The sequence below is a fragment of the Glycine max genome, chromosome 8, assembly GCF_000004515.6.
Source record: "Glycine max cultivar Williams 82 chromosome 8, Glycine_max_v4.0, whole genome shotgun sequence".
NCBI classification, from domain to species: Eukaryota; Viridiplantae; Streptophyta; class Magnoliopsida; order Fabales; family Fabaceae; genus Glycine; species Glycine max.
Window position 1 is genome coordinate 17,393,994 of NC_038244.2, and position 21,812 is coordinate 17,415,805.

Below are 21,812 nucleotides of genomic sequence, written 5' to 3' on the forward strand. Positions count from 1 at the left end.
ATAGTCCTTTTTACAAGTACCTCCCCTCACTTCAACATCGAAGATCAAAGATTCCACTGAGAAGGAGAGCACCAAATAGTTCGGTCGAACCTCGTCGGAACTTAGCAGGAACATTTGGCGCCCACCGTGGGACCGAGTAAAATTTTCCTACGGCTGCAAAATGGTAGCAACAAGGAGAGGTGATCCCAAGTCATTTGCACGCTCCACAAAAGTCGAGCCATCAGTCATATGGGAAATTCGACAATAGATGGAACAATTACGGAAGAAAACGGAGGCCAATTTGAAGGCCTCGAGGCAACATCATGAGGCGGACATGCGATAATTAAAAGAGGAAAACATGAACCTCAAAGCCTGGCTTACAATCCAGCATCCACCTCCACCACCCCCACCCCCACCATCTCCACCTCGCTCCCCGTCCCCACCACCCACCCATACCGAGACACATACCCAGGAAAGCCACACTCAACTCTCCTCCTACAATCACCACAAGCACCCTCCAATCCATTCCCGACTCAGTTCACTCAACATCTTCCATGATGTTATTCACTGGCACCTCTTCGTGGATGACATCATGGATACCTCCTTACCCACCACCTAGAAACCTTTAAACATCGAACGATATGACGATACCTTGGATCCGAACGAGCACTTAAATGCATTCACCACGCAAGTCAACTTGTACTCTAATGACGATGCGGTAATTTACAAGATCTTTCCCACCTCCCTCAAAGGGTTGGCGCTGATGTGGTACAAACGCCTTCCCTTATAATCCATTGACTCTTTCTTCACATTAACCGAGCGCTTTGGAGCGCAATATGCAACTAGCCGCCCTCACCATACCACATTTGTCTCTCTGGTCAACCTCCACCAGGGTAATGATGAGTCATTGTGATTTTTTTATGAAGAGGTACACCACCATCTTCGTTAGAATCAGAGACCTTGATCCTGGTGTCGTGCTACACTCCATGATAACAATGCTTAAGCTGAGTTATTTGCCAAAAGCCTTTGCAGGAAGCAACCTAGAGATCTGGACGAGCTTCGAGCATGGCCATGGAATACATCCAAATGGAGGAGCTATCCACCTTCAGCAACCAAGTATGCTCAGTGGAGCAGAGAAAAGACGACCTTTCTTGCCAGGACAGAATGAAGCCCGTCCAGGACAAATCTTTCAAAAAGTCTAGCCGGCAGCTGAAGTACCAGTACTACACGCCGCTCAATGTCAACTGAGCATGTTTGCTAGAGGAAGCATTTAACACAAAAATCCTATCCCTACCACCTCTTTCCAAGTCAGTCAACTCGAACGACAGGACGAAGACATGTTGATAAAGGAATTGATATAGGAGGATGCCATTGCCAACTACATCTACACCCCCAACAACAACAAAGGCAATTACCAAGGTCGTGATAGGGGCCGAGGAAGTCATTGTGGAGGTCGAGGACAACAATCACACGGCGACATGCCAAAAAAAACCAACGTCAAGCCAGATCAAGTGAACACCTCGGTAACTGACGAAGGAGGTAGACGCGAAGTCATCAACACCATTGCATGTGGCTTCACAGGTGAGAGCAACACAAGTCAGCTTGGAAAAGGCACTTGCACGCCATCAAAAGAATAAACTACATTTAAACAGCAAGATCGAGGAGATCACTCCCACCAATAACGTTCACCAACGCTGACTTCACGAGAGTCGATCCTGAGCAGGACAATCCGATGGTGATCATGATTGGATTGCCAATTGGGACATCAGGAAAGTCTTGATAGACGGAGGCAGCTTGACTAACATACTATTTTGGTCCATTTTTCAAGACGTCTCGCATAAACTCATAAAGTCCTCCCTATGGTTCAACACGATCAACCTTTTGGCTTCATCCAACTCGGCTTTCAAGGCAAACTCAACCCTTTCTTTCTTTTGCAACTGGCTCTCCATTTTGGCAACGGTTTCCTTCATCTGGGCAATCTTGTCCTTGGCCACCCTCAACCCTTCCTCAGCTATCTTTTTCTCTGAGGTTAGGTCCTCTGTCTTCTTGCCTAAGTCTTTTACTTGTTGCTCTAAGTCAGTAACTCAACCACTCAAGGTCTTGTTCTCTTCAGCCTTGCTTCACAAGCAGGCAACTTGCTTATCAAGGTCCTCTTGCAATTTCCTCATAGTTCCCTTACTCTTAGACAATTCTAAACCAAGTTCCTTGGTTTTACTAACCTCGACCTTCATAGCCTTCAACTGTGCAACCATTGCCTTGGTGTTCTCATCAACTTTCAGCATCGTCTCTTTCCAATGACGAACAACCGCAAGGGATCATCCTAAGAAGATTTCAGTCACATCCATGCTTGCCTATGGCCCAACATAATCCATCATCTTGTGGTCAGTTTGGCTCAAAAAAGCAAAAGATTGGACAAATTTGGGACTGCTCAAATTAGCATTCCACAAGGAAACAATGTTGGGGGCCATCGACACATGATCCAAGTGGTGGAGTTTACCCTTATGATGATGAAGAACGACTTTGTTCATCTGAGGTATCCCCGTGCTCATATTGTCCCTGAACCCAATTGAGGTAGATTTCTTAGCAACATCTACCACCTTCTCCTTCTTGGATGCGGCTGACTTCTTGATTGTGCCCACCTTCTTGTCCTTTTTTTCTCCCCCTTTCTCCTTCTATAACACCTCAGCTGTGTTGCCTTCCTTCAATCCCTTGTTCGCTACCTCGGGGCCATCCTGATAAACAATCTCCACCTCGGCACCACCACCCTCAACATGCTTTTCCACAAGCTTCGCCGGTTTCTTCACAAGGTCGGATTTAGATGAATCCTTGACCTTCTTCCTTTTCTTTGTCTTTCCAACATCCACTCGGTCATCGACCACCAAGCTCTTCAAATATTTGTAGTTGTAGCCCTTCAAAACTTATGCAAAAAAAAAAAAAACACATGATAAAACCAATCAATACTTCCCTAATTTTACCAAAAAAAAGATGGCGGCATAAAAATACTCACTACTTAGAACGCAATCGAGAAAACACAAGTTCAAAATAGCCATAATGAATTTACACGACATCTCTCATGGTCATTCCTTTATAATCTCAATGTCTTTGACTTCTTGGGCCGATAAAAATTGGTGAGAATGAGATTTGAATTAAAAGGAAAATATTGCAAATAAAAAGGAAACTTGAGAGTCTTCACATCTTCCTTGAAGAACAAATCTTTCGAGTCTCCACAAGCAGGATTAGGACAAACTCGGAAAAAGCCTGACTTGAACTTTTTCCAAGATTGGGTATACAATTGAAATAGTTTTTCGAATTTAAATGCATTCAAGGAGGCCCAGTCGACCTTAACACCTCATTTTCAACTGATAAAAGTACATGAACTTATTAAAAGTGGACTCAATTTTGAAAATCTTACATAGAATTTGTTAAACACACAAAAAGGCCTAACTGTTGGGATGCAATTGCACAGGGGCAACATTCATCAGACTCAACAACTCACATTCGAAATCCGAAAAAGGAAATTGAATGTTGAACTCCTTAAAGACATCTTCATACATGTACACAAAGTCGGCCTTGCCCTTTGACACCCCCATGAACACACATTTCTCAGTGCTACAAGGTTCAACGATTAATAACTTGACATTGTCCAGGGTCATCATGTCGACCTTCCTTTTTAACTCCTCTATGGACTTAAGGGTTTGGAATTGAGTAAGGTATGCATTAACTTACGCAAAAACCCACTCGTACCCAAAAAAAGCGATGAGGGAAAACTTTCTCTCCCTACTTTTCTTAGCCTCCTTACCCCCCCCCCCCCAAAAAAAAAAACATCATCCCCCTTCATCTTCGTCATCTGCTTAGACACCCCAACCCCCTTGCTCACCAAGTAATCCTCCGTTCTATCCGAATCAAAGATAGATGAAGGGGGCAAAGCAGAAAAAACCATCCTCACTCCTAGATTCCCATATACCTCTCACTTCCATAGCCATAAGGGACCAACTATGACACCATCTACCCCGACATACATATAAATAAGAAAAACATATAAAAATGCAGAATTTAATTAAACCAATTTTATTCAAATCACGTAAACAAATTCATGTGGGTAAAAGGATCACATTCACTTCACTATTACCAAATAAAACTTATTAAAAACATATCCAGCTCAGAACAAGGCCGTTCAAGTTTACAAAAGAACTCAAGTTAAGCAGCGAAATAAAATAAAGTAAAATAACATGTTCAGAACATCATGCAATTGAAATAAAAACTCATGTCTCAATGTCACATCCTATCAGAGCATTATGTTCCAATGCCTTTTAGCATGAGGTTCTTTAAAGCCATCCACCTAACCATCTGCTCCCATGAACACAATGTTTGAGATCATCACAGAATCCAAACACAAATAACACACAGGGAGTGAGTTATCACATTCCTAAATAGGTAGAGATTAACGAAAGCACACACACACATAATATAAGTATAACAAACTCAACTTAGCACAATTCACATCATTTTACCACTCATTGCATAACATTACTTGTCCCAAGGATTTAATCACAATATTACATTTCACACCTTCACATTAATCATTTGTTCAAAACAACACATCTCAACCACAACACACCATCTCACACTCATACAATTCATTACACACCATCACATAACAAGTCACAATGATCATTACATAGGCGTTATGTAACAAATACACTAAGACTCAATCCTATATGCAATGTGGTATCATGTCAGTGAAAAACCTTGTCGGACGCCTAGGAGTACATGATAAAATAGATCACACAATGGTAAGTCAAGTCATTCTCATTAGGTAAAATCATAGGAAAACCAATCATGGTAACTCTGTTTTGCGAGAATGCTCCAACCATGTGTGATCGACACATGCTTAAAGGAGCACTCAAATCAGGTTTATTTACCTCCGAGGCCTAGACTCCGAACAGTCCGTCAGGGTCTATCCCTCTTAATTCAGGTCCAACCCAGAAAACATTTTAGCACGCAGACTCTATCTATGAACTGTACAAAACACACGACTCCTTAGTCGAGTTCCCATAGTGGATCCCATTACAATACTCGTTATCCTTAAAGGGTCTTACAATTGTGTGATTACACAGTTCATAGCTCACAACTCAATACATATAATATCTCAATATATATGTATCTCACAATTCATCAGATATTCAATTTATCATTTACATACAATTTCAAACACAATTTCATGATCCCAACATAACAATTTATCAAGCTAATCTAATAAATCTCGTCCAAAATACAAACAAATTATACAAAAATATTTCTCACCACATGGGAAGTAAAACCCCTCAAACAATGTCACATAATCATATCAAAATCAAATGAATCAAAATCATAGGTAAAAAACACCAAGAGCACTCGATTTTGTCAACCAATTCGCATCAGGACATCAATTGGTCCATTAAACACAATAATATCGTAATTATAATCATAAAAGAAGAATTAAAATACAATAAACATTTCAAAATAAACCCCAATTTGATCTTCTAAGGATCCCTACATATAATTTTTCTAACCCCAATTGCGATAAACTCATCCCTTACCTCTAAGCGGACTCATGTGTGTAGTCCAGTAGTGATAGTGGCGTCTCTAGTGATTCCCTAAGATTTCTCAAGTTTTTCTTCTGGTTGCTCTGGTAGGGTTTGCGTTAGAGATAAGGAAAAGAGATTGGAGCCTCAATTTCATTATCTCCGTGCGAGGGGAATTTCTCTCTGTATAGATATTATTTCATAAATCCCAATGGTGAGACTGTATGGAAATGAGTTCCTAAAGTGGTGTCTAAATTTCACGATGATCCAACGGTTAACAATTTCGAAATTGTAGTTTTACTGGGAGAGGTTTGGGTGTGTATGGGAAAAAGAAAAGGTTTTGGAAGAGGAAGAAAAGAAAACGAATTTAAGAAGAAGAAAGAGCATAAAGACGTATCGTAAATGTAAAAATTGACCTAATATATCTCTATTTATAGCTAGGGTACTCTTAACCTATTACTTATTCTATTTTTCTTTATTTTATTATTTTATAAAAATGAACTTTATTTTACTCTCTATTAAATGAATAAATAAAACACATGTCATCCAACTTTTGAACAATTTTCGTTGTCCGAACATGGACACACACGTGGCGATGGTGCCACTTCATAACAATTCAGGTTTAACTCACGCAACTAATCTGACCTCTTTACGCATCTTGGCCCAGCTACTTGCGCATGCCTGGAGGGCTTATGTACCGTATAATCCATAAACTTGGCACAAGGTCATAAAACACAGGTAGTCGAGGACCACACGAAACTCTATCATTCATCATGAATTTAGAACTTGGGGGCTTATGTACCGTATGACCCATAAACTCGGCATGAGGTTGGCACGTGATGTTTCTTATAACCTAACTAACCATGCAATCCATGAAGTCGGCACGACACATAGAGGGGCGATTGGCCAATGTGACTCCGAGGATGACGCAACCTCCTCAACATTGAAAGTGTATATATAAACCATAGGAGATACCGTCAGGTACGTTTTTCTCATTCCAGTTATAGACATATAAACATCTCAGAGCACCACTGACTTGCTCGACAGAGTTCCTTTTGCAAGTACCTCCCCCCACTTCAACATCGAAGATTCCACTAAGAAAAAGAGAACCAGACAACTCGATCAGACCTCGTCGGAACTCAACAGGAACAAAGAGTATTTTGGATAGAGTCATTGTTGAATCAGATTCCTTGCTTGCAGTGGAGATTATTAATGAAGGGTGCAACTCCAACCATTCCAGCTTTCCGATTGCAATGAATGTTATTGAACTCCTTAAGGAAGGTAGTGTGGTCACTTGTAGCCATATCTTTAGAGAAGTGAATAATGTGTCAAATAGTCTTGCCAGTTGAGGGTGTCATTGTTTTTAAGGATCCTCCCTAGTGGATCTTTACTTCTCTTTTGGAAAATATTTATGATAGTCCTTTGTTTCGGGGTGTATAATTTGGGCTTCTAGTCCCATATAAATACCAAAAAAAATTATTACGTCTTTAAACCTAGATAGTTAAGTCATGAGTGTACATTGTATGGTTGGAGTACAAAATTTTGAGTTTAATGGTCATGCACTTATAGTGTTAAACACTTTTACATTATCGTCCAATCATAATTTGTCATCAATATGACTTTTAAAATAATTATCATAGAAGTCAATAAACTTATCATACATGATGCGTTGTGATGGGATGACAATGTAAAACTTTTTACATTATCAATGTATAATCTTTTTTCTCCAAAATATTTACTTATTTTTGTTTATGGTTAATTTTTGTATAAAAAAATATTATTGGCCATCTTTAGTAGAGTTTCACTTCCGAAATATATATTTTTTCCATTAATAAAGTTTGAAACTTAGACATTATTGAAAAATCTAAGTTTAGTTTTACTAAAACCAACTACTCGATCAATTAATGTTTTGAGTAAAAATATAAATGCAGGTGACATCTAAATTAGATTTTCCAGGTTTACTTAAGATAAGTTCACATCTAATTCTATAATTGTCGAACAATTAATGTTTAAATTAAAATGTAGAGATTTATTTTGCTTGAGTAAAGACACTTCAATTATCTTTTAACTTTTTTTAGTAGTTGAAAAACTCATTTGATTGTTCGGTAAACAATTTATTTTTGTAGTTTCTAACGTTTTTTGACATGTGTTACTTGAAGTAACATTCTTTAAAATGTTAGCTTCTAGCTTTTTATATGTTCTTTCACTCTTATCCTCGATATATTTATTCATTTTTCTTGTCACTTTTTTAAATAAGTCATGATTTTTTTTGTTATTTTATACTTTTGAGCTACTTTAAGAGTTAGTTTTACTACACATTTCTAATTTGATAAGCTAACTTTTCAGCTTCTAACTACCAACTTATTTTTCAATTTCCAACTAACTTTTGAGTTTCTAGTTAGTTTTGTGTGTGAAATGAAAAATTTCTTCCTATGAGGAGTAAAATTAAAAATATTTATGAAGATCAAATTAACACAATTTTAATGTTGGTATAGATTAATTCATAAATATTATTTTCTAATAAAGAGAAAAGAATGAATTTATTTATTTATTTATCTATAACCATTATAAAGGAAATATCTCCATTTGGTTTGTCTTTCTTTATGATATTTTTATCCTTAAGTATTATAAATTATTACAACATTTTATTTTAACTTCCAACAACAATTATACCTTTCAAAATAAGTTACACATAAAGCTTTCAAGTTCAGACAAACACATAGTGTCTTTTTTGCACTAATATATATAAAAAAACGAAAAATGCTATTTTGTTTTTCTTTATCCTATGGACTTCAGCATCGTGGGTGTTTTTGTCCTTGACCGAGACGTGGGCTGGCCCATATTGATGGAGCAATGGCCAAGCCCAATAGTGAGCCTGAGGCGACGGTTCTGGCAGTTGCCCTCGTCTCAGCCTCGCGTATGTTTCCTTGCTCTTTCATCTTTTCCTCTTTCTCTATGCAAATAACCGATTGATCAATCGAATTTTTTTGTGATTCAATTTCGCTCTTTTTTCTCGGCGCGAGAAATCATGGCTTTGGGAACGGTGACTCGACGGTTGGGGAATAAACTCTTGCCGGCGTTATCTCCTTCTCCCAGGCTTCTACATTCTCACGCCACCAGTTTCGGTTCGTTTCCACTCTCCGCATTCAAATTTCAATTCACAATTAAAAAATAATTGACATTATGACATAATTTCAGGGTTCAAACAAGTAAACGAAGAAGAAAAGGCTCGCATGGTTGGTGACGTATTCACGAGCGTTGCTTCAAGCTACGATCTCATGAATGACCTAATGAGTGCTGGTTTGCATAGATTGTGGAAGGATAGGTTACAGCATTACATTCTCATTTCTTCAATTGTTTCAATCTTGTTGCTATTGCTGTTGGACTTTGCTTAAATCTGTGATTATTTTCTGCTCAGGTTAGTTTCCAAGCTGAATCCGTTTCCTGGAATGAAGCATCTTGATGTGGCTGGTGGAACAGGTCTGTTTCATTGTCACTATGTTTTATACTGTGTCTTCTGTGTAGTAGATTTTAGAAGATTGCAATGCGAGTTAAATTGATGCAGTCTGGCAAAATATGTTAAGGCCCTGTTTGGATAAGCTTCTTCATGGGCATTTATAGAAGAAGGAAAAATGAAATAAGCCTCTCCTATAAGCTAATTTTAGCTTGTATATAAGTTAAAATCAGCTTATGCATAAGTTAAAAAGTTGATTTTAACTTGTGCATAAGTTTTTTTTAGTTTATGGAAGAAACTTATTTCATTTTTCCATCTTTTTTTTTTTTGTAAGTGGTTATGGAAAAGATTATCTAAACATGGTCTTTGTGCCTTGAAGAAATTATGGAATTGTGGATTTGGTTAGAGGGTGATGTTTTAGTTCAGGAGCTACTTGACGAAACAAATTGTCTGCCCGTTCCAATTTTGCTGATTCATCTAGCTATATTTTTCATAAAAACTTTTAATTTGGAGCAAATTGTTCTGCTTTTGAAGGCATAATGGTCTGTGTCTAATGTTCTTGTTGTTGCATGTCTGAGTACTAAGAGCACAAGAAGTAGTTGTTTCTTTAAGATTTAATTTTTGGGTTATGTTATTGTTGAGCAATTTGTTTCTGGGCTAAAGAAGTCATAAAGCAAATATAGTTTGAACAATATTTAGGCATCATCATGTTCATAGGCTGTAGAAGTCATAACTTGTTCAAAAGTAAGTTGTATGACTTCATATACAATTAACTTAAGGAATATTGTTGTAAGATGTATTTGTTGTATTTATTTAATATAAAGTTTGCTTCTCCTCAGTAATGTTCCTGGAATTGAAGTGATGCTGCTGATGCTGCATGGGGTTTAAGGGTTTTTGTATCAAGCTTAAAGTTTTTTATTTTACAGGGGATGTTGCTTTTAGAATCTTGGAGAACATACACAAAGTTAAGCTGAGAGGACTTCGAGGTGCTTTTCAAGATACTTTAGAGGCAGAAACTCAGATATATGTATGTGACATTAACCCTAAGATGTTAAATGTTGGCAAACAGCGGGCCTCAGAGAAGGGTAAATGAGAATGTCTTAAACTGTCAACAATTTTTCAATCTTTCATAAAGAATTTTGGTTTAATATATCTTCATTTGCAAGGAATGAATATTTTCTGCTTATTATAATAGGTTTTGGAGAAGATGGTTCCCTTGTATGGGTGGAGGGAAATGCTGAAAGCTTGAGTTTCCAAAATGATTCAATGGATGGTTATACTATTGCATTCGGGATTAGAAATGTTACACACATAGAGAAAGTACTCAGTGAAGCTCATAGGTATTTGCACTTTTTCAAGAGATTACTATAAGCTGATGGCAATCAATTAAAATGTGTGATGAATCATTGTTATATTTATTAGTATTTCTTATTTTCTTGAACAGGGTATTGAAACCAGGAGGCAGGTTCCTTTGCCTTGAACTGAGTCATGTTGGTATTCCTATATTTAAAGATTTGTAAGTATCATTTGCTTTATTATGCAAGAATGATGAGTATTGGTGGTTGAGATTTGATAAGGAAGATGGGGAATAATGATATGCATTCTAATCTGTTATCACATTTGAGAAAGAAAATACAACTAAAATACCCTTTAATTTACATACAACAATGGAATTCTGAGATAGTCATGAATAGATGATAGGATGAAGAGATACCCTTGAAAATACAGGCATTCCTTGCCAACCAAATCTACCCTAACCACAGAAACTGTCAACTGCCATAGAATCATGGCCTCCTTTAATACTTGAATTCAACTTTCAGTTTAATGTTACTCATCTTCTCTTGCAGGTATGACTATTATTCTTTCTCAGTTATTCCATACATGGGTGAGCTGGTTGCTGGTGACCGGCAATCCTATCAGTACTTAGTTGAGAGTATCCGGCGTTTCCCCTCACAGGTTATCACACTTTCCATCTATTGATAGCTGTCCATATTTTTTGCTCAATGAAAAGGGCTGGTAGGGCTTGCATTTGTGAATGGAACTATAGATGCTTCTCAAGATGGTTGTTTACTGCTTATTGTCAACCCCCTCAAGTATGTTAGTGAAAGATTTGAACTAAGTTTTGAGTGAGAAAGATGTGTCCTAGGCTAATCGGTTGATGGTGACCATCTCCTATCTTATTTATGATCCAATTGTAACCCAAGATAGCATGCAATTAGAGAGGCTTTGCTTACTAACGTGTTGTTTATCTCTCTTCAGTCTCCTATATTCAACCTAATGAGGGAGGATATTTGATTTGGTAGGAGTTTTTTTTTTTGTTTTTTTTATTGGCAAATATTAATGGTTAGAATGTTAGTTTTGTTAGCCGGAAGGATATTTGGGTGGACATTTGGTAGGAGTAGCTACTATCTTTTCATTTTAAGAAAAGATATATAGTAATTGACTGCAAGTCTACAATATAGCATGAACAGAAAAACACTCGATTTTAGGCCCACGCTTTATCCTGTTAATTATGAGGCCAAGTAAAACATTAAATATAAAAAAATAGTAAAAAAATTATTACTAATTTAATATTTTAGTTTTACTCAGGCAATTTCTTCTTTTCTCTACTTTTGTGTAGTTTTTATTTAATATATTTATAAATGATGAAAAATTTGCTTACATATGTTTCTTTACTTGGCATCATAAGAATTGTAAATTGTGCAGAAACTTCTATAGTAGGAATTCGGATTTGAAGGAAGTCTGCTTCTGAGTTATCTTACTGTGTTGACTAATCTATTGTAATTGATGGACTGCAGGAAAAATTTGCATCGATGATTGCGGATGCAGGGTTCCAGAAAGTAGAGTATGAGAATCTAGTTGGGGGAGTGGTTGCTATCCATTCAGGGTTAAAAATCTGATATATTTTTTAACTTTCCTCTCGATTATTATTATGTCTAATAATTCATGCATTTTTTCTCCACCGTCTATAAGCATGGAGACTGAAGATCAAATGTAATGTTATTAGAATTCATAGAGAAGATTTGAGTTGTCAGAATGTGTACTGTAATTTCGATAGTATGGCATCTGCAATTTTTTTACAGGGACTCAAGTTTTTCTTGAAACATGTATATACGCCTATCATACAAAGAGTAAACACATTTAATTTTTTTTGCCAAAAAAATAAATAGTTTTATACCTAAGTTGATTTCGTCGTTTACATTGTCAAATGATCAAACAGTTTGTTTTTCCCTTTCAAAGAAACTTATTATACATTTAATAACCATTTTGAATGTCGTCCGTTTTGAACGAATGAAGGAACTAGTCCATTTTGAATATCAATCACTCAAAGGTTTTAGTATTGTTTTAAGAGAATCCCGTCAATTTTACAATTTGAATTGTGTTGGATATAGTAAAGTAAGGTGGAAGTAGAAACATGTAAGTGATGCCATGATTGTTAATTAATTTAATAAACCGACGCATACATAAATCAAGACATAAAGCAATTAGCATAATTGCGTGCACAAAGTTCGCAAGGCAACCGAGTGGGCCCCACCTGCTCTTCCAAATGGATAAAGTCAAGAGAATCCCTCAATCCCTTCCGTACTCTTTTAAATCCGCACCTACCATATTCGCCACGTGCCTTCCGATGGCTGGTTCGGACCGAGGTTCGGTTACGAGCCATGTCCCCACCCACCACTCTTTTTCTCGCACTCACTCCCAAGTTTTCAAGTTCACCTGCAACAGCAACACGAGAGCCACTCAGTGATCGCTTCTCTTCTTCTTCATCTTACAGTGTCAGGGTACGGTTACTTCCTCTCTATTTTCTTCTCCGTTTTGTTTTTTTCGTTACAAACTCTGGCTCTGCTATTTCGTTTCACAATTCCCGCAATCGTCTTTCGTTCTGTTTTTTTTTTTCCTTTCTGAAAACCTTCTTTGATGAAAATTCGTGGATTTTGGTGTTCTCTGCAGTTCGATCATCGTTTGGAACTTGTTACTATGCACCGTTTGTGTTCTCTGCAGTTCGATCATCGCTCGTAACTAGTTACTGACTTACTGTGCCGTTGTTTCCTTTTATAAATTACTATAATTTAACTACGTATGTTTTAGTTGTAGTGTATTTTTATTTTTATATTATTAATATATTAGTTCTAGTATTTTAGTGTATTTTATATCTATGCCGTTGTTTCATTCTTTCTATTATTACTACTATGCCGTTCTTATTATTATTATTTGACTGCAATTTTTTTAGTGTTCTGATTTTGTGTATTTTTATAAGGATGAATCCGTTTTTCGTTTGATTTTGCATATAGATGTCTTTTCTTTTTTGGCGCAGAGTGAGTACTGAGTGTATTATAGTTTTTCCTGCTGTTGTTTTTATTGTTTAATTGCTGTAATTTTTATTTGTCGTGTTTTGAAGTTGTGTATTTTATAAGGATGAATCCGTTTTGCAAATAGATGTCCTTTTCGTTTTTGGCGCACAGTGAGTACTGAGTGTATTATACTTTTTCCTGTTATTTGTCAAGTTGATGCATGTATGCTATGTTAGGCTTATGCATTGGTTCATATGCATTTGACCTTTTGCATCATGTGGTGGTAGTTATATATGTTAATAGAAATATGTTGTGCAGTATTGCTTAAGCCAAAGACGGTAAGTGCTGATTATGGTGTGGTTGCTTATATATTTTCTAGGTGATTTGGCAGTTTTGGTCTTTAGCTTTTAGATGTTGATGTTGTAAATAGAACTGTTAATGAATTTAAGAGAAGCCAACTCCTGAATGGTCAAGTCTACTGAAATCACGTATTAAAAAAAAGTCTGCTGAAATTTTATTAAGCTATACTCTTCGGTGTGTTTTTAACAGGGTGAAGTTGGTTGCATATGTTCGTATTTGGCTATTGAATGAATTGCACTAGTGTTCTGCTGCAAATTTTTTGACATATATTGGTGACGGGATATTTTCTAGATGGGGGGAGCATGTTCTAGGAAGCAAGAGTGGGATAACGAAGATAGTCTTATCAGAGGACTACCACGAAGATATTGCAAATGCGGAAGTTTGAAATGGTGGACATCCTCTTTTTCTTATCCATCTGTAGATTTTCACCTACGAAAAGGAGAATGTCCATCACTGTTGGACTTATGCATACAGAAAATAAGCGAGGTATTTTTTTTTACAAAAAAAATGCTACATTTACTCTGTCCATACCCTTTTTATTTTGATCTAATCACTGCAATCTTTATCCAACAGGATATTGATAAATATAACACATTTTCTATGCTACCACGAGATATAAGTCAGCTAATTTTCAATAATTTGGTTTACTCCCGATGTCTAACCAGTGCTTCCCTTGAAGCTTTTCGAGATTGTGCTCTCCAGGTAAATCATTTTAAATCAATTACAAACCTAGCTAATTGTGTTCTTGATATAGTTTAAGAGTTTTTATCTCTTTTTTTTTCACAGGATCTTTACTTGGGAGAATATGATGGTGTTAATGATAATTGGATGGGCGTCATCTCATCCCAGGGTTCATCTTTACTTTCTGTGGATCTTTCTGGGTCTGATGTCACTGATTTTGGGCTGACATACCTTAAAGATTGTGAAAGTCTCATTTCCTTAAATCTAAATTACTGTGACCAAATTTCAGATCGTGGACTAGAGTGTATCAATGGTATTCTTTCTTTTCTTGTATTTGTATAGTTGTTATGGAATCACACTCAATGCATTTGCAGTTATTCATTTATTTCCCATATTTGCACTTGGATGTTAGTCCTTTGGCATCTTTTTTTATATTTTATTCATCTTAAAAAAAAGGAATAAAAATATCCTAATTATATATCTTGGTTAAACCGTGTCTATTCATTAGTGTGGAAATGGGTTACATATTCCCTTATTTTTAATTCTAGGTGATAACTTATTAAAAGTTAGCCTTGCATACTCATAATTACCCATAGTTATATCTTTTCATAGTTATGTCTTTTCTTGAAAAAATTTAATAAGGGAATTCTTGGTAAATGATTTTCAATTTTAGAACATTGATCCTTCAAGTGATCAGTTAAATGAATAAGTGTTTACTCATTAATTATATTTGAATATCATAAACCACTTGTGGTCGATAATTCCCCAAATTGGAAATATTTTACCAAGAATTCCCAATGTAGTTTTCTCTATTTTTTTTTTGTCAAATTTATTTCCTATTGGCACACCTATTTCTAATTTGCTCAAGTTAATATTGAAAAATATGCAAATGGAAATCTTATACTTATCATCGGCATGCTATGACATTTAGATTTATTCTATTTTTAGTGTAGTATTATGCATTTTAATATATAATGTTTGAAGAATGAAATCTTGTAAAGGGCAAGTGACATGATTATTTTCCCGCCATAGAGGTTTCTTGCAAATAATGGAAATGTTTTCAACACCCACCTATCAGTTAATCCAATTTGACATAATGAATTCTGCATAGTGAAGATGAAGTGGTTTTTATGCATTTCAGATGTAATATATTATTTATTATTTATCAGTATTTTTGTTTACCTCTGTCATCTGCGTTAGCCTTTTTTGTTACATAACATTTTCCTACTTTTCCTCATCTAGGTGTCTTCCATACAGTGTTGATATTCATGTGAAATTACTTATGTGTAGAACCTTTGCCCATAAGATGCTTTTACTGAAGGTTTACAACAACTGTAATAAAATATTCCAGGTCTGTCAAACTTGACAAGTTTGAGTTTCAGAAGAAATGATTCAATTTCTGCTCAAGGAATGAGTTCCTTTTCCGGTCTTGTTAACTTGGTCAAGTTGGATTTGGAGAGATGTCCCGGGATTCATGGAGGCCTTGTTCATCTTCGAGGTTGGTTCTTGGATGTAATTTTTGTGTGAAAGTAAAGCTTTACGAACCTAGTTATTATAAAACATTTAAAAAGTGTTTGAATTCTCTTGCTGCTAAACTTATTTATTTCGTAAGGCAGCATATATATGTATATATATATCCCATGATGCTGTATTATTGTCTAATGTCTATCATAGTTGTTAGTTGTTTCAACTTACAATTGACATTGTGCTGCCAATGAAGTGGAATGCAATTTACAAAACACCAAGTGGAGTAATATTTGGGCTACCTTCTGCCTTCATACTTGCTAAGTGCTATGGATAGCTAAAATAAGGAATAAATAACTGACTACACTTTTTCCTAATATTACTTGTTTTTCATTTTACAATTATGTAACTAAGCAGCTATCACAAAAGAGAACAATACAAGGTTGAAGGAATTCTATTACAGTATGTGATACTGTAGCATGAACACTTGAACAGCAAAACAAACTTGGTTTCCATGTAACTTCTGTCCGATGATCTGATCCATATTTTCCAGGTTTGACCAAGTTGGAATCTCTCAATTTGAAGTGGTGTAACTGCATAAAAGATTATGATATGAAACCTCTTTCAGGTTTGTTGCATCTGGCTTTCCTTTTTAGCACAGTAGCTGAAACTTTTGCCCAAAATTGATTGTCTAGACTTTATGCAATTATTGTGTTTTCTACTACAGAGTGGTTCTTACACATATTCCACCTAAGTTTATTTACCTTGAGTGGAATGGTTTAATATCTCTTGAAAAGAACACTTTGCAACAGTTGTATTTGACAACATATAATTGTTATGTGCCTTTGTGTTTATACTTTATAGAAGTAATCATTTCCATCTTATTAGCCATATGGTTCAAAGTTCAATAACCAATAGTACAATTATCTAATTCAATTTACTTCCAGAGCTTGCAAGCCTGAAAAGTCTAGAGATTTCTTCCAGTGACGTCACTGATTTTGGCATCAGTTTTCTAAAAGGTATCGTGCCACTGCCTTTCCGTTTATTATTGTAACATTTCAGAGCAATAGGGGTTATATGATTATCTTATTCCTGGTACTCTTGCATGTTTTTGTATTCTAATATTTCTCTGTAGTCTGTAAAAATTTGTGTTGTTGATATTTTTCTCTTGGGATAGTGAAACTTGAAAGTGAGGTTCAACCTAGCTTTTCATCTTTCTCGAAGTATTTAAATGTGTCTATTCTGTCTGTCTATGCATGTTCTGTGTGAAGATGCAATGGATGATTGTTGTTTTGTGGTGGCTTCTACATTTGTATGTAACAAGATGATTTTATTCAACTAAGTTATCAATAAAAGCTTTACAGGACTGTATAGTGCTGTACGCAAATATCAACTATTAATTTTTAAGGAGTTGATGTTTTTTTTTTTGAAGATCAATTTAGTTCTCTCTCTTAATTTCAGTTAGATACTCAATTCTAATTTGTGCTTCAATTTTTAAATGTAGACTCTAATTTTGTATTAGCCAGAATGCTGATTTAAAAATCCTTTCATAGAAAATCTGCCTTTTTATGATGTAATAATTTGTCAATTATCCTTCTAAAGTTGGTCTTTGTTAAGTTGGTTAAATAGAGAAGTTGTACAGTTGAGTGTACATCCCAGTGCCAATGTATGGGTGCCCCAGCTTACCAGTTAAAAGGAAATTTCAAATTTCGTCATTTCATATTCATCTGTCTCATTAATTTTCAACATTGTCTTGGTTCATTCCAGGGTTACAGAAGCTTGCCCTTTTAAATTTGGAAGGGTGCCTTGTAACAGCTGCATGCTTGGATTCTCTTGCAGGTTGAATTCCTTGATAGACTTTTATGCTTGTTAGAACCGAGTCAACTAACTGTTTGCTAGGATATACTCTCTTGTTATTGCGTTAATGTCTTATTGGCTCATTAATGCTTTAATCCTGCTCTTCTTCTATTTAAACGGATGAATGCTTAAAGATTGAAGCTGAAACATTGTGTGTTTTATTCGGATGCCTTGGGCATACCACTGCAAGCAGATTTTGATTTGAGCAGGGAAGACTACTAATTGTGAAACTTTAGAAAGAAAAACTTGGGGTGTGGAATGTGATTCCATGTATTTAAACTTAGTTTTCTCAGATGGGAGAGTATTTGGTCCAAACTTTAGTACCTTTACACTGAAGGAACATGTTTTTTGTTTCTAATAGCGTTAATACAGTATTCACATTTTTGGTTGTTCAGCAGCTTTGAGGTTCTAATATTTTGCATGTCTGCTTGACTCAACTAAACAGAAAAGGTTTCAGCTGAACATGCATATTTTTGAACCAGCTGCTATTAGTTTTATTATTATCAGTGAACTTTGTTTGTTGAATGTGAAAAGTGTAACTTCATCATGTCTTTCTAGTGTATAATATGACTTAATGAACCTGAAATGTGCATTCAAGTTTTGATTTGATGTTGTTATGTTTTGTGCCAGAGCTTCCTGCACTGTCAAACTTGAATCTTAATAGATGCCTTCTCTCTGACAATGGATGCAAAAAATTTTCACGTAAGTTGTTAAGAATTGTATAGCTACTTCTCTCAGGCTGTAATTATATATTTTATAGTAAGCTTGTTGGGTTGTAATTTTTAACACCATAAGAAATTATTGGGGGCATTACATTTGTCTCATTCTCATTACCTTTTTTTACAGGACTCGAAAATTTGAAAATATTAAACTTGGGATTTAATGTCATAACAGATGCATGTTTAGTTCACTTGAAAGGTGATTTCAAATCTCTTGCTCTCTTTATTTTCCTATTCTTCCTGAACTACTGTGGAGGTACAAGCCATCTTTTAACTTTTTTAAGCGGACACTTGTATTTGTTTTGTCTAATGGAATTCTTAGTTGCCACGAATGCAAGATGTGGAATCAAGAATTTAATGCCAAATGCCCCAGAAAAAAAAAACATTAAGATTGTTGTCCCCAGTTAAGTGGCAGTCCAAGTCTGCTCTGTCATCCATTAATTAAATTATAGATTAGAAATGGACAGAATCTAACTCATTTCCACTCCAAAAGCTAGCTCAAAGGGATTGCTTGAATCTTGTAAGGAGTATTTTGGTCATATTCCTAGCCAATGTGAGATATCTTAACATACCATCACACGTCCAAGATTGGACATTTGGAGCTTGAAGTTTGCAAGGCTAAACATTTGTGGGCTGCCCAACATCAAGACTGAATGAACTCTGAAATAATATCACCATCCCAATAACCAAAGCTACATAATTTGTTGTAGATATTGCCATTCTTGTGGGCCTCAATTATACCTTTTTAAATTGGTTTGATGATGTGATACTGCTGACTTGGAAATTTCATCATTTGAGGCAATAATGTTGTCACAATTTTTGGGGATATGTACTGTTGCTTTAATGTGTTGACTCTTTGTAACAAGACTACCTTTCTGGCAATGATATAGAATGGTTAATCCCTAGTTCATCAAATATTACCATCTTGGGGAGTTTCACTTTCAATATTATAATCTTGCAATTGTTTTTCTTGATATAACTTTAACTTGATTTGTACACGCTAACATTATATTAACACGTGTGTGCAGAATAGTCTTATATTATTAACAGATATAACAGAAAAATATAAAGCATGCTAGGACAGAAAAAAGATATGTATTATATATGAAAGAAAATGATTGTATCTAACAATGTGATGTATGTTTTCAAGCAGGATTGACAAAGTTGGAGAGCTTGAACCTTGATTCTTGTAAGATTGGTGATGAAGGATTGGTCAATTTGGCTGGTAGATGCTTGAATTCCTCCTTTTTCCTTGTTTCTTTTTTTATGCCTTCCTGGATGAAATTGTTGCCTAAAAGTTTTAGCGAAAGAAAATGAGAAAAATAACTTGGCACATTAATCTACTTGGCATAATTGTTTGTAAATGATTTATTTGAAGGATGATTGCGTTCCATGTGATTTTCTATTGGAAGTGCACATTTCTATCTTGAGTGAATGTGACAATGTGTGATTCACATTTTCTTCCCAATGCTTTTAGGCCATAAACAATTGAACTGCTTGGAATTGTCGGATACAGAAGTTGGAAGCAATGGGCTACACCATTTATCAGGTTTGATATGCCAGTTCCTTACAAGTTTCAATGTTTGTATGCTTTTTGGTTTAACCTCTCCTTGTACTTCAATGTTAAACGAGTTTTATTCTATTTCTTGTAGGATTGTCTAGTCTGCAGAAAATAAATCTGTCTTTTACCATGATTAGTGATAGTAGTTTAAGGAAATTGTGCGGACTCTCATCTCTGAAGTCACTTAATTTGGATGCTTACCAAATTACTGATGCTGGGCTGGCAAACCTTACAAGTACGTGTTTCTATGAAAAATTAGAATTCAAAGAATGTCTTGTTTATTTCTGTAGAGTTTTGTACATGAGCTCTAATCCTGTGCAATCCAATTGATTTCATAGTATATTTTTTATACTAAGGTTTTGGGATATGAATTTAATTTATATGCACCGTCCAATGTAATTTTTTTACCCATGCATCCAATAAGAATTCACCCTATCACCACATCATCCTATTCTTTAATAATATGGTGGTGGAGTGAATTCCTATTAAATGTCTGTAAAATAATTTACACTGACCGTGATATAAATAAACTCTTGAAATATATTACCGTTAATTCAAACTAGTCTTTCCTTGAGTTGGTCATACCTTTACTTTCCCAAAACACAAATTTCGTTACTCTTATTTTAAGCTTAAACTATTCTGGCTATTTGTTTTTTAAGCCTAAAGCTTAAATTTGCAGCATGCATAATTTTGAATTTGCCGATGCAGGTTTGACTGGCCTCACTGACCTGGATTTGTTTGGTGCACGAATCACAGATTTTGGGACAAACTATTTGAAAAGTATGTAGTGTATCTCTGAATGTTAACTTCCAACATGATTATTTGTGGATATTTGTTTACCTTATTCCAACAATATGGTTTTCTCATTTTTTTGGCATTTTGTTTTTGCTTCGTATTTTTATATAACAAATAGATGTCTTGTCTTTACTGTTACAGTTAAATTACATGAGCTTAATTTTATATGAAATGTAATTGGAAAATGCTTGTCTCATAATTTGCGATCCTTAGTTTACAGGAAACATTATTCTGTCCCATATCAGTTATAAGTTGAATTCATTGGTTTGCTTACTCTGTTTATGGTGAAACAGAATTTAAGAACCTGAGGTCCTTGGAAATATGCGGTGGAGGATTGACTGATACTGGTGTGAAAAATATTAAAGAGCTTTCTTCTCTAGTGTGCTTAAATTTATCACAAAACAGCAACCTTACAGACAAAACCCTGGAGTTAATTTCTGGTACTTCTGACTTCTTTTTTTGTGAAGTGATCTCATTTTGTTTGCTTTGTTTTATTTCCTCTTGACCAAGTTGAAAACCTAAATAGTCACATGAAAATATACAAACGAGTAGTGTTGGGATTGCTGGATGGTTTACATTTCTGATTCTTAATGAAAAGCGGGGCTATTTATGTTTTTGCTGGTTTTTTTCCTTGCATAAAGTTTGGTATTTATTCCATTGTGTGTATAGTCGTGAAAGTTAGGTGATTGTAGTTATTAGCTATATGTCCGTGATCACATGTTTATGCTCGTGATTTCAGGGCTTACTGGGTTGGTTTCTTTGAATGTTTCAAATTCTCGTATCACTAATGCTGGACTGCAGCATTTGAAGACACTGAAGAACTTGAGATCTCTGACATTGGAGTCCTGTAAGGTGACAGCAAATGACATCAAGAAACTGAAATCAATGTACCTCCCAAATTTGGTAAGCTTTCGGCCTGGGTAGTTATTGCGGTATTCTGATATGTGTATATGTATATATTATTATACTTATATATGTCAGTGGTACTGAAGTCGTATCTTAGAGAAGAATGGAAAGACAACCTCAAATTGTACATAGGCTATAATAATGACTTTATGGAAGGTGTAATTCTGCTTGTGCTGCGAA

The 21,812-nt window shown here is 35.5% G+C and overlaps 2 protein-coding genes across 8 annotated transcripts; both read left to right on the forward strand.

Moving 5' to 3' along the window:
- Positions 1-8,444: 8,444 nt before the first annotated feature.
- On the forward strand, positions 8,445-12,160 carry LOC100794692 (2-methoxy-6-polyprenyl-1,4-benzoquinol methylase, mitochondrial-like). The gene is made up of 8 exons (NM_001255220.3): positions 8,445-8,668; positions 8,742-8,868; positions 8,962-9,023; positions 9,924-10,082; positions 10,193-10,337; positions 10,442-10,513; positions 10,845-10,953; positions 11,796-12,160. Exons 1-8 carry the CDS (start codon positions 8,572-8,574, stop codon positions 11,895-11,897), a joined length of 873 nt encoding a protein of 290 aa, NP_001242149.2. The 5' UTR covers positions 8,445-8,571; the 3' UTR covers positions 11,898-12,160.
- A 460-nt stretch (positions 12,161-12,620) lies between these two features.
- Positions 12,621-21,812, forward strand: LOC100795219 (dynein regulatory complex subunit 6). Of its 7 annotated transcripts, none has more exons than XM_041018321.1 (17): positions 12,714-12,779; positions 12,949-13,020; positions 13,839-14,135; positions 14,223-14,351; positions 14,436-14,643; positions 15,682-15,828; positions 16,348-16,422; positions 16,742-16,813; positions 17,562-17,633; positions 18,282-18,353; positions 18,498-18,569; positions 19,524-19,595; positions 19,848-19,919; positions 20,023-20,166; positions 20,640-20,711; positions 21,020-21,166; positions 21,466-21,812. In XM_041018321.1, exons 3-17 carry the CDS (start codon positions 13,941-13,943, stop codon positions 21,648-21,650), a joined length of 1,734 nt encoding a protein of 577 aa, XP_040874255.1. In that variant the 5' UTR covers positions 12,714-12,779; positions 12,949-13,020; positions 13,839-13,940; the 3' UTR covers positions 21,651-21,812. The 7 variants fall into 7 exon arrangements, with proteins under 7 accessions (XP_040874252.1, XP_040874253.1, XP_040874254.1 ...); XM_041018323.1 differs by having other exon boundaries at positions 12,717-12,779; positions 12,949-13,021; positions 13,941-14,135; XM_041018322.1 differs by having other exon boundaries at positions 12,717-12,779; positions 12,949-13,013.

Bases quoted from the DNA above. Each gene is read 5' to 3' on its own strand.
- LOC100794692 (NM_001255220.3), top strand. From the start codon at position 8,572: ATGGCTTTGGGAACGGTGACTCGACGGTTGGGGAATAAACTCTTGCCG. The intron at 10,083-10,192 runs GTAAATGAGAAT...TTATTATAATAG, and splicing joins ACAGCGGGCCTCAGAGAAGG to GTTTTGGAGAAGATGGTTCC. The intron at 10,514-10,844 runs GTAAGTATCATT...CTTCTCTTGCAG, and splicing joins ATTCCTATATTTAAAGATTT to GTATGACTATTATTCTTTCT.
- LOC100795219 (XM_041018318.1), top strand. From the start codon at position 12,660: ATGTCCCCACCCACCACTCTTTTTCTCGCACTCACTCCCAAGTTTTCA. The intron at 17,634-18,281 runs GTTGAATTCCTT...GTTTTGTGCCAG, and splicing joins ATGCTTGGATTCTCTTGCAG to AGCTTCCTGCACTGTCAAAC. The intron at 20,712-21,019 runs GTATGTAGTGTA...ATGGTGAAACAG, and splicing joins TGGGACAAACTATTTGAAAA to AATTTAAGAACCTGAGGTCC.